At 42.7% G+C, this 13164-nt stretch overlaps 1 protein-coding gene across 1 annotated transcript in view; it reads left to right on the top strand.

Annotated features, from left to right (window-relative positions):
- The first annotated feature begins 7922 nt into the window (after nucleotides 1-7922).
- Nucleotides 7923-13164, top strand: part of myripa (myosin VIIA and Rab interacting protein a) — a 56236-nt gene continuing 50994 nt past the window's right edge. Inside the window, exons 1-2 of the mRNA XM_084187982.1 lie at nucleotides 7923-7971; nucleotides 10921-11101. Of these exons, the coding sequence (XP_084044108.1) occupies nucleotides 10992-11101 (110 nt within the window). The 5' untranslated portion in view covers nucleotides 7923-7971; nucleotides 10921-10991. The remainder of the gene's footprint in view (nucleotides 7972-10920; nucleotides 11102-13164) is intronic.

Raw genomic sequence — 13164 nt, 5'->3', positions numbered from 1 at the left:
CTGCACCTCGCACCAAACCAGTGGTGCGTGTTCCCAGTCCAGTACGGCCCGTCCCTGCTCCTCGCACCAAACCAGTGGTGCGTGTTGCCAGCCCGGTGCGCCCCGTACCTGCTCCCCGCACCAAACCTGTGGTGCGTGTTCCCAGCCCAGTACGGCCCGTGCCTGCTCCTCGCACCAAACCTGTGGTGCGTGTCGCCAGCCCGGTACGCCCCGTACCTGCTCACCGTGTTCCCTGTCCAGTACGGTCCGTCCCTGCTCCTTGCACCAAACCAGTGGTGCGTGTCTCCAGTCTGGCCCAGCCCATGCCTGCACCTCGCACCAGACCAGTGGTACGTGTTCCCAGTCCAGCCCGGCCCGTGCCTGCTCCTCGCACCAAGCCAGTGGTGCGTGTTCACAGTCCGGCACGGCCCGTGCCCGTTCCACCGGTGCCTGGTCCAGCACCGGTCAGCTGTTCCACTCCGGAGCCAGAGCAGTCCGCTCCACCGGGGTCCAGTTCAGCTCCGGTCAGCGGCTCTAGTCCAGACCCAGACGTCAGCCCCTCTCCAGGTTCAGGGTCTCCCACACCAGGGTCCAGACAGGGCTTGGTGCATCGCGGGAGGATTGCCGATCCAGGCCCAGACATCAGCCCCTCTCCAGGTTCGGGGTCTCCCACACCAGGGTCCAGACAGGGCTTGGTGCATCGTGGGAGGAAGGAGAGGGGAAGCATCGCGCCGAGGTCCAGACCAGACCAGGGGTGCAACGGGGAGGCTGAGAGGTCGTCACGCCCGGAGCCGGATCCGCCTCCAAGGCGGAATGCCCACCCGGACCCTACCCTGTTATGTCAGGTTTGTGCGGTCGGAGTCCGCACCTTTGGGGGGGGGGGGGGGGGTACTGTCACGCCCTGACGTATGGAACTCTTGTATGTTGAGTCAGGGTGTGGAAATCTATGTGATGTATTCTATGTTTAGGATCTAGGTATTGTGGTTCTATGTTTGGCCGGGTGTGATTCCCAATCAGAGACAGCTGTCGCTCGTTGTCTTTGATTGGGGTTCATACTTAGGTAGCCCAGTTGCCTACTATGTTGGTGGGATCTTGTTCCTGTGTTAGGCTTGTATTGTGTATAGCCTTGGACTTCACGTTACGTTGTTTTGTGGTGAGTTTATTTGAGTTAAATAAACATGTTCACATCGCACGCTGCACCTTGGTCTGACCCGTCTCTCAACGATCGTGACACTAACATAGCATCCCTCTCTGGTTGAGCTGGGTTTTTGAGTAGGCTAAATTAGCTAGCTGCATTTGCTAGCTAAGTAAGTGAAAAGATAAATACTATGAAATATAGCTAGCTCGCTCTCTCTATATATCTCTATCTCTTTCTCTCTCTTGCTTCTTAATTTTTGAAGAACATTATTTGTTCAAAACTAACTATTGTCTTTCTCTCTCTTTGAGTCAACTACTCAACACATTTTATGCACTGCAGTGCTAGCTAGCTGTAGCTTATGCTTTCAGTACTAGATTAATTCTCTGATCCTTTGATTGGGTGGACAACATGTCAGTTCATGCAACAAGAGCTCTGATGAGTTGGAGGATGTCCTCCGGAAGTTCTCATAATTACTGTTTAAGTCTATGGAAGGAGTTGAGAACCTTGAGCCTCCTAGGTTTTGTATTGAAGTCAATGTACCCAGAGGAGGACGGAAACTAGCTGTCCTCCGGCTATGTGACAGGTTGAAGGAAACACTCATAGCCTGTTATACGCTAAAAAGTATTAGTAAGTTCATGGTATGTGAGGATCTTAAAATATCTAAGGTTAAAAAGATCATGCATTCAGTTCTAGTTCATAGAGATTGATAAAAATTCATATAATTGTGTTAAAAGGTTCAAATCTGTCAAGCGTACAAAGGGTAAAAATTGTAAGAGGAATGTGTAAACGTTATATTGATTACTTTATTTTGTGGTGCCTAATTTAAGGGTAAAAGTGTTAATCTGATCTACTAAATGCTCTTAATCTATGAGCCTGAGATCGATTGCTCTGGTCTCCACCCAAGTTCCCGGGGAAATCGCGGTATTTTCCTCATTACATTAAAGTTCTCAGTGAGGAAACATAACTGCATCACTCTCGTTATTATTTCTCCCCTTTTTCAGTGGCGTAACAGCTACACCATGGTTCTACCCTACAGAGTGCTGTTGAGGCTACTGTAGACCTTCATTGCAAAACAGTGTGTTTTAATCAATTATTTGGTGACATTAATATATTTAGTATAGTTTTATCTAAAAAGGATAACTTTGTAAATGTTTCACAATTTTTTTTCCTGAAATTCACTGAGGAGGATGGTCCTCCCCTTCCTCCTCTGAAGATTCTCCATTGGATTGAGTAATATACTTTCTTATTAGAACAGCTTGTCAGACAAGAGGGAGTTGATCTTGGCTTCCCTGGCTGTTGGTTTGGTCTAATATGTGATTTTGTAATATACAGAGGTCACCATGACAACTACTAATAATGATAATAGTAATACAGTAATAACAACAGCCAATTTTATTTGCAAAGAACTTTCCCTACGGTGAAGCATGGTGGTGGCAGCATCATGCTATTGGGATTTTTTTCAGCGGCAGGGACTGGGAGACTAGTCAGGATTGAGGGAAAGATGAACGGAGCAAAGTACAGAAAGATCCTTGATAAAAACCTGCTCCAGAGCGCTCAGGACCTCAGACTAGCGCGAAGGGTCACCTTCCAACAGGACAACAACCCTAAGCGACAACGCAGTAGTGGCTTCAGGACAAGTCTCTGAATGTACTTGAGTGGCCCAGCCAGAGCCCGGACTTGAACCCAATCGAACATCTTTGGAGAGACTTGAAAATAGCTGTGCAGCAACGCTCCCCATCCAACCTGACAGAGCTTGAGCGGATCTGCAGAGAAGAATAGGAGAAAATCCCCAAATACAGGTGTGCCAAGCTTGTAGCATCATACCCAAGAAGACTCGAGGCTGTAATCGCTGCCAACGGTACTTCAACAAAGTACTGAGTAAAGGGTCTGAATACTTATGTAAATGTTATATTTCTACAAAGATTTGTCATTATGCGGTATTGTGTGTACATTGATGAGGGAAAGAAACTATTGAATCAATTTTAGAATAAGGCTTTAACGTTACAAAATGTGGAAAAAGTCAAGGGGCAGTGGTGTAAAGTACTTAAGTAAACATTTTTGTATATACTGTATTTTTGACAACTTTTACTTTAACTTCACTACATTCCTAAAGAAAATAATTTACTTTATACTTCATACATTTTCCCTGACACCCAAAAGTACTTGTTACAATTTAAATTCTTAGCAGGAGAGGAAAATCGTCCAATTCACACATTATCAAGAGAACAACCCTGGTCATCCCTACCACCTCAGATCTGGCGGTCTCACTAAACACAAATGCTTCATTTGTAAATTATGTCGGAGTGTCGGAGTGTGCCCCTGGCTATTGATAAATAAATAAAAAAACAAGAAAATTGTGCCATCTGGTTTGCTTACTATAAGTAATTTGAAATGATTTACACTTTTACTTTTGATATTTATGTATATTTTAGCAATTACATTTACTTTTGATACTTAAGTATATATTTAAAAACAAATACTTTTAGACTTTTACTCAAGTAGTATTTTACTGGGTGACTCACTTTTACTTTAGTCATTTTCTATTAAGGTATCTTTACTTTTACTCAAGTTTGATATTTGGGTACTTTTTCCACCACTGGTATGGGATAGAGGTCTAGGTGGTAATGGGGGTAAGCCCCCCTGTTGAGAGTTATTGCATATTGTCATACCGTAACAAAATATCACCTTTCTCAGCTTCTGCTTTACTAACAACCTCTTTGGTTCTTCATGTTTGTGTTTGGTGGTCTCTTACCCAACTGGGCGCCGGAGGACTCATGGCTGTCATGGCTCCTGGGCGGGAGCGATACATTTCCGGCTTTTTCTTGAATTCACTCCTGAATTTCTCCTGCCTCTGAATCCTTAAACTCTGAGGCCAGAGGAGAGAGGGATCAGACATATGGAAACAAGAACAGTGTCTCTATCAAATGTGTTATTTTGTTTGTTTCTCACCTCAAATGGAGGGGGAGGAGGAGGACGACATGGTCTAGGAAGCAGGAATGGTGGTAAGTGTCCCTGTTGAGAGTGATTACATATTGTTATAAACTGGATGGTTCGAGCCCTGAACGCTGATTGGCTGAAAGCCGTGGTATATCAGACCGTATACCATGGGTATGATGAAACATTTAATTTTCACTGCTCTAATTATGTTGGTAACCAGTTTATAATATCAATAAGGCACTTCGGATGTTTGTGGTATATTGCCAATATACCACGGCTAAGGGCTGTATCCAGGCACTCCGCGTTGCGTCGTTCGTAAGAACAGCCCTTAGCCATGGTACATTGGACATATACCATACCCCCTCAGGCCTTATTGCTTAATTATGCCACAATAGGAGAACTGGATCAGAAAAACAAGAACAGTGGTTCTTCTCAAATGACCTCTTTGAGAGCTGCATTATGAGAGCGGCATATCAAATCTGTCAGGTCACCAAGCCATCTCTCTATTCACTTTTCTCAATGTCTGCTATACGAACAACCTCTTCATGTTCGTGTTTGGTGGTCTCTTACCCAACTGGGCGCCGGAGGAATCATGGCTGTCATGGCTCTTGGGCAGGAGCGACACATTTTCAACTTTTTCTTGCATTCACTCCTGACTTTCTCCTGCCTCTTAATCCTTGAAATCTGACGCAACAGGAGAGAACAATCAGTGATTGGAAACAACAGTGGCTCTATCAAATGTGTTAATTTGTAAGTTTCTCACCTGAGATAAAGGTCTAGGCGGTAATGGGGGTAAGCCTCCCTGTAGAGAGTTATTGCAAACATTCTGAACAGAACCCTTGCAGAAATATTAATATGATAGCAATTAATCTATTCGTACATTTCCATTCTCTATTGCTATAATTAAAATAAAATAAAATGTTATTCTTCACATACTTCGTAAACAACAGGTGTGAACTAATAGTGAAATGCTTACTTACAGGCCCTTCCCAACAATGCAGAGAGAAAGAAAATAGAGAAATAACAGAAAAGTAATAACACATAATAATATAAGTAATAATAAATACACAATGAGTAATGCTAACTTGGCTAAATACACGGGGTACCAGTACCGAGGTGTATGAGGTAACTGAGGTAGATATGTACATATAACTAGGAATAGAGTGACTGGGCAACAGGATAGATAAGAAACAGTAGCAGCAGCGTATGTGAAGACATGGTCAGCTCAACTAGCAACAAGATCTCACGGGCTCACTTCAGTTTTTAACATTTTTCCAGGGGAAGAGAAACATCTAGGGGTGAAGAGAAAGTAGGTAAGGCTTAAGGTTGTTGAAACAGAAAAAACGTGACGATTAATCATAATAAACTTTGACGGTTAAGTTGCCCCTAGTGGACGGTATTGAAGGCATCTCCCGATTTCCAGGGGACCTGGACAAACGTTGAATACCGAAGTCTATCTGGTGTGATTGCAACTACGGGGGATACAACGCTCAACAAGGTACATAATTGTGCTGAAGGGTGAAATCGGGGGTGTATGATAGGCAGCCTAGTCTGATCTGCGATGGATTTGTTACTATAATGTTTGTACTGGTCATGCTGGTCACAATACACAGTGTGGTAGTCTTTTCAAAATGTTATTGAGCAAAAGCTGTGTGATTTAAGAAAATAGACGCCTGTCTCAAACAGAAGCCTGTCTCTAATTAGCGGTGGTTGTGTTCAGTGATTGCAGCAAATAAACGCATGGGCTATTAATTGAAGTTGCCGTATTTAGCAGTCTTATGGCTTGGGGGTAGAAGCTGTTCAAGGTCCTGTTAGTTTCAGACTTGGTGCATCGGTACTGCTTGCCGTGCGGTAGCAGAGAGAACAGTCTATGACAATGTTTAGGGCCTTCCTCTGACACCGCCTGGTATAGAGGTCCTGGATGGCAGAGGTCCTGGATAATTGAGTGAAAACACATGTGTGTCACCCCACACAGTTGAAGCCGCACGTGCACACAATTATATTGTTGGCTGTAAAATCATTGATGTGCTCTGAAGATGAGAGCAAATTTGCCTCAAACATGTACAGTACTGATTACTTTATTTGTGAACTTATTGGACAAACCCTCACTGACTCACAGTGTTCCCCGACCATAAAGGTTGGTAGACCCATGGAGATACATTTATATTAGTGTTCTATTTCATTCTGTGTGTAGAAGAACACAGATCATTCTGACCAGTAAAGTACAGAGGATTGGAATGTCTCACCATAGCTTGGTTGGTTTGAAAGGCTGCTGTCCGTCTGTCTTGTCCAGGGAGGGCCGTGGTGGAGAGCAGACAGACCTGCAGACACAGGACACCCTGCAGCCACACAGTCTGCTCCATACTGATGCACTGGAACCTGACTACACACTCAACTCTCTTTTGTACTTTTATTACACAGGCTCACATGCGCATGCACAATGCACAAACGCATTTCGCACACTCATGCACTCATGCATGCAACACACCTACTTCTCATTTCTATTCCTCTCTGTTCCTCTCTTCCTCTCGTCCTCTCTTCCTCTCTCTCTCAATTAAATTCAACTCCTACTACTTTGTGCACTATATGGAGAATAGTGTGATTACGGTGTGATTCTGCACTCTGATACCGAGTCTACTACAAGCAGCAGAGGGACCCAGTGAACTTTGTCCTCCCACACCACACCACACCACACCACACCACACCACACCACACCACACCATAGCCCAGGCAGCAGCCACCCCAGCTGACTGGATCCACATGTGACTGGGTTTCACGTGAAGCAATCATTAGTCCAGCTTTATCCTCCAAACAATCACTTCACTGGCTCCCTCAAAAAGCCTGGACCCAGATCTGTGTCACACTAATGACCATTGACGTTGGCAAGACAGCACAAACAGATCTGGGACCAGTCTACAAAAAGCCTCCTCACCCCAGGAAACCTCACTGTGTGACAGTTCACTGTTCTAGCAGGAGCTTTTCTTTTATGGGAGACAGTCACAGGCTGTGACGATTCCTGGTTATGAGGTTTTATTTAATTCACCATCTCTTGCAGTTGAGCACCTGTTTTTCTCCCTTTTTCATGCTGGGCTGATGCATTGTTTCTTGTTGGGTTCAGTAAGGCTATGAGGAGAAAGGCTATCTGAATGGGGAAGGGATACCAGGTTAAAAACTTCAATGAGCATTCGGTTGATCATGACTTACATAAAAATGTGATAAAATGTGCCCATGATTATTATTTCATCGCATTTCAGGTTTAGTAGGCCAATGTGATTATGGAGTGTTAAACATTGTTCCATGAAAAGTTTAAACCTAAAATCCAGCTTTAGTTGCTCCATAGAAATAGATGATGGAAGCTTAGAATATAATACCTTCATTCTCATTCAGTTAAAAACATGTCATGGAAAATGTATTGCTCAATTATATTAACTTTTGTCAATGAATTTAACTACAGTGGTCTAGTCTTTGTGATATCACTTCCGGGCTATACAAATTAATTTACAGTTTAGCCTACTGTGCCGCGTTTATTCCAAACAGTAAAATAACGGTTTATATGCAGCGGTCTGATAGGCTCTTTCGCCAGCAGCGCAGGTGTTTGCAACTTCGATTGCGCTTCTTAGTAGTCCAGATATCGTCCTTTCAATACTGTACAGAGACCGAAACATAGGTTATTAGCTTTATGCATGTGTTGCCTAAAAAGTAAGTCGAAATTCTGAAGAGAAGAGACTAACATGAAACGAGAATGAAATGGACTTAACTTACACGGATATGATCATGTAGGCTAGAGTGTTTCTGGCTTTCATAAATCGTGTTAATGCACGCACGACAGCTGACTTGCACAACATTTGGGCAGAGACCGGGATTTGCTCACTGTACCGGTGTGGACCTGAGAAGAAGAAGCCTAAGGCACGGACCCGGTGAGTTACTTATTTCTCTACATTTTAATGTTTTGATATAAGCTACGTTTGTGTGACAAATTAAAATGTTATTATTACACCCCGTCAAAGTTATAGTAATTTACTATACGACTGATGAAGCCGAATAGCCTAATAGTAATAGCCCATTCATCAATATGAATTTGATTTCACTGTTCATCACTATCATCACAAGGTAGTACTGGTATAATAACGAATTATTCACAAATGTAAATTCTATCTCTCTCTCATTCTCTCTCTCTATCTCTCCCCCCCTGTCATAGGCAAACAATGCTGTTTTAAATTCTTCATTTGATATGGGTGGCTGTAGAATATGTGACTGTATTGTTCTAAACATAGGCTCTTACTTTTATCCTAGTTTTTCTTTAAATATTTTCTTCTCCAGGCCTGGAAGATTTTCAAAAACAGAGATACTGAATGGATTAACAGGATTGTACAGATGCAGGCAATGTTTGCTGTTAACTCTAGGAAAAGGGACTCCTGTGTTTCTCACATCAGCTCAACAGATTGTAGATCAGTTATCATACGCTATTATGTCAGTGTTGGAGTGAGACATGAGCTTTTGGACTGACTCCACACATGCACGTATGCACACGCACATACGCATATACGTACGCACACACACACACACGCACACACACACTGTTGAATCTCTTCTGGGACTTTTGACTGTGTACATACAGGTCTTCACGGGTCCACCCAAACCTGGATACCCAAGACCCGTCCCAGGACCTGAGCGAGTCCGGGTCCAAAAATTCTAACTTTTCCCTCAGGTCCTGGGCGGGTCTGTTTGATTGTTATCGGGTCTCGAGTCAATGTAACTACAGCTAATAGACCCGCATGGACCCGATCACGGCTCTGCATAGCCTATAGCATATTTATTTTACGCTAATAAGGTGAATTGATTGATTTATAGAAGGCCTAGCCAACATATAAAAACCTATTCGTTTACCAGAATGGCAACTTGGCTCCATCTGGGTTCAGGCCATGAGTACTAAATGCTCCTTACAAAACGGCTTGATTGTTGTGGCTTATCAGATTGAAATGTGTGTTCTCTCACCATGGGGTTTAGGGTGCTGCTGTGCTGAGAGCAGTCCTAATCACCTGCTGTAGTTAGTACCTTAATCACGAGTTATTAACAAGCCAGAGATGGGTGTCAGACCTGGGTTCAAATACTATATGAAATCATTTAAAATACTATATCTAGGCTTGATTGACCTTGCCAGGTACAATGGAACCAATAGAACAGTTGCAAAAGTGCAAACCCCACCAATCTGGCACTTCAGGCAGGCTGAAGCAAATGCTAAAAGTATTTGAAGGATTTCGAATAGTATCTGAACCCAGGTCTGGTGGGTGTTTGGCTGCTCCTGAAAAGTCAGACAGCTCAATGTGTTGTTCAATCTGAGAGTACAAGTATCCGCATAGTGTAGCCCACCCTTGTTTTCTTTCAATCAGTCACACTTGTAATCTTGTGTTCAGTCTTGTTTTTCAGCACAGAGCGTTAGTTGAGCTTTTCATTCACCATTGTTCATCTTAAATATTTAGTTTTGTGTTTCCTGCACACACAAAATACCAACCATAATTGTTTTCCTTTTGTCTTGGAGGAAATGAAGGACTTGAAACAAATCTAGACAATGGTATCTTGATTTAAGAGAGAGTCAGAGCCTACAGTCATATGTAATTTGTGGATGATTAGGTTATATTCATTCACTCAAGTAAAGGCATCTCATTGTTAAGTGAAAAGGGACTAATTACAATTCAGTCTTCTGTAAAAGGAGATAATTTTTTAAACATTTTGTAAAGAAGATGCTTTTCGGAATGGTTCTGGCTCTCATTGTCTGTACACAGAGAGACAAATTATGCTACATAAGGATTGGATAGGAAGGTCTTTCTGCCTGACCTGCATGCCAGAAAGCTCCCACCCTGACAAAAGACTGCAGAGCCACCATGTATTCCTTCCTGGTGCCTGCTCTATATTGTGAAATCAACACAGACGCAGAATTTCATTAGACCTGTGAAGTAAAAAAAGGCTTAATTTGTATATCTGTTTTAGTTGAATATTGATGTAGCTAGTTGTTACTGTGATTCAGCAGTAAGGTGTGTGATGCACTCTTCGAAAAAAAGGTGTAAAGTAGAACCATATAGGATTATTCGGTTTGTCCCCATAGGGACACAGCTGGTTCACTCATACTCCCTTCTATTCGCCTACTCTCTGCTCAATAAAATCACAGAAAATACTCATTTGAAAGACAGAAATCATGGAAAAAATATAAATTATATCAGTACTGTAAATGTAATGTTATTTAGGGAATACCAGATACATTCACAATATTTCCATATACATTTTAAAACATTCTCACACATATCTTTTTAAATGTATCAGATTACTCAAACTCCCTGATTTTAATGTTTAAATACTTAGGTAAACACCAATGCTCGGGCACTATTTAAAAGAAAGAAACATATTACAATAAAAAAGCTTATTCAGATTCAGAAGGGTTCTATGTAGAACCCATCTTGCCTTCCCAAGAATCATAAAAAACCCTTCTACCAAAAAAGGTTATCAGAATGTTAAAGGTTTTAGGTAGAACCCTTTGCCTTACAAATAACCCTTGTTTATCAAAAAGGGTTCTTCAGATGAAAACAGTTCTTGGTAGAACCCTATTCCTCTGCAAATAACACTTTTAGAACCCTTTTTTCTAAGAGTGTGCTCACTGAAAATGACTTTTGCAGAAGGAAGAGACGACATGAGCATTGTTCTCTGTTGTGTTGTGTGGATCTAAGTTAGGCAGACACTTAAGACCAACTTAACCCTCTCAACCCTCTTAAACCTTAACCATCAGAAGAAACAACCCAAACTGTCCTTACATCATAATCTAGGAGCAACTTCATCCTTTGACCTTTTCCCAATGTCTGTCATCCCTTTTACAGGTTGTCCTGAGCTCAGTGGAGACAGTGGATTGGGCCAGGGTGTTGGATTGACAGTGGTACCTGAGTCAGCCATGAGGCGGAAGCTGGACATGTCGGGACTGACGGACGATGAGGCAGAGCACGTTCTACAAGTGGTGCAGAGGGACATGAGGCTCCGGAAGAAAGAGGACGAGCGCCTCAGGTGAGTTTGGACCTTTGGACCATAGGATGGAGGGCACACTTGCCACAAAGCCTGTTTCAGCATGGGTAGTGCCATTGAAGGCTTTCACTATGATAAAGTAGTCAACTCAGTGGGACTTGCTATGGGTTAAGGAGGATCACAGATTTCTATCCAGGTCCAATCAAATCAAATCAAAATGTATTTGTCACATGCTTCGTAAATAACAGGTGTAGACTAACAGTGAAATGCTTACTTACGGGTCCTTCCCAACAATGCAGAGAGAAAGAAAATAGAAAAATATAAATATAATAACACGAGGAATAAAAACACAATGATAACTTAGCTATATACACGGGGTACCAGTACCGAGTCGATGTGCAGCGGTACCAGGTAATTGAGGTAGGTATGTACATACACAGTGAGGGGAAAAAAGTATTTGATCCCCTGCTGATTTTGTACGTTTGCCCACTGACAAAGAAATGATCAGTCTATAATTTTAATGGTAGGTTTATTTGAACATTGAGAGACAGAATAACAACAAAAAAATCCAGAAAAACGCATGTCAAAAATGTTATAAATTGATTTGCATTTTAATGAGGGAAATAAGTATTTGACCCCCTCACAATCAGAAAGATTTCTGGCTCCCAGGTGTCTTTTATACAGGTAACAAACTGAGATTAGGAGCACACTCTTAAAGAGAGTGCTCATAATCTCAGTTTGTTACCTGTATAAAAGACACCTGTCCACAGAAGCAATCAATCAATCAGATTCCAAACTCTCCACCATGGCCAAGACCAAAGAGCTCTCCAAGGATGTCAGGGACAAGATTGTAGACCTACACAAGGCTGGAATGGGCTACAAGACCATCGCCAAGCAGCTTGGTGAGAAGGTGACAACAGTTGGTGCGATTATTCGCAAATGGAAGAAACACAAAATAACTGTCAATCTCCCTCGGCCTGGGGCTCCATGCAAGATCTCACCTCGTGGAGTTGCAATGATCATGAGAACGGTGAGGAATCAGCCCAGAACTACACGGGAGGATCTTGTCAATGATCTCAAGGCAGCTGGGACCATAGTCACCAAGAAAACAATTGGTAACACACTACGCCGTGAAGGACTGAAATCCTGCAGCGCCCGCAAGGTCCCCCTGCTCAAGAAAGCACATATACAGCCCGTTTGATATTTTCCAATGAACATCTGAATGATTCAGAGGAGAACTGGCTGAACGTGTTGTGGTCAGATGAGACCAGAATCGAGCTCTTTGGCATCAACTCAACTCGCCATGTTTGGAGGAGGAAGAATGCTGCCTATGACCCCAAGAACACCATCCCCACCATCAAACATGGAGGTGGAAACATTATACTTTGGGGGTGTTTTTCTGCTAAGGGGACAGGACAACTTAACCGCATCAAAGGGACGATGGACGGGGCCATGTACCGTTAAATCTTGGGTGAGAACCTCCTTCCCTCAGCCAGGGCATTGAAAATTGGTCGTGGATGGGTATTCCAGCATGACAATTACCCAAAACACACGACCAAGGCAACAAAGGAGTGGCTCAAGAAGAAGCACATTAAGGTCCTGGAGTAGCCTAGCCAGTCTCCAGACCTTAATCCCATAGAAAATCTGTGGAGGGAGGTGAAGGTTAGAGTTGCCAAACGTCAGCCTCGAAACCTTAATGACTTGGAAAAGATCTGCAAAGAGGAGTGGGACAAAATCCCTCCTGAGATGTGTGCAAACCTGGTGGCCAACTACAAGAAACGTCTGACCTCTGTGATTGCCAACAAGGGTTTTGCCACCAAGTACTAAGTCATGTTTTGCAGAGGGGTCAAATACTTATTTCCCTCATTAAAATGCAAATCAATTTATAACATTTTTGACATGAGTTTTTCTGGATGTTGTTTTTGTTATTCTGTCTCTCACTGTTCAAATAAACCTAACAAAAAAATATAGACTGATCATGTCTTTGTCAGTGGGCAAACGTACAAATTCAGCAGGGGATCAAATACTTTTTTCCCTCACTGTAGGTAGGGATAAAGTGACTAGGAAACAGGATAGATAATAAACAGAAACAGCAGCGTATATGT

This window comes from Coregonus lavaretus (genome assembly GCF_964263955.1).
Source record: "Coregonus lavaretus genome assembly, chromosome: 23".
In the NCBI taxonomy this organism is placed as follows: Eukaryota; Metazoa; Chordata; class Actinopteri; order Salmoniformes; family Salmonidae; genus Coregonus; species Coregonus lavaretus.
This window is presented reverse-complemented; position numbering and strand designations above follow the sequence as displayed.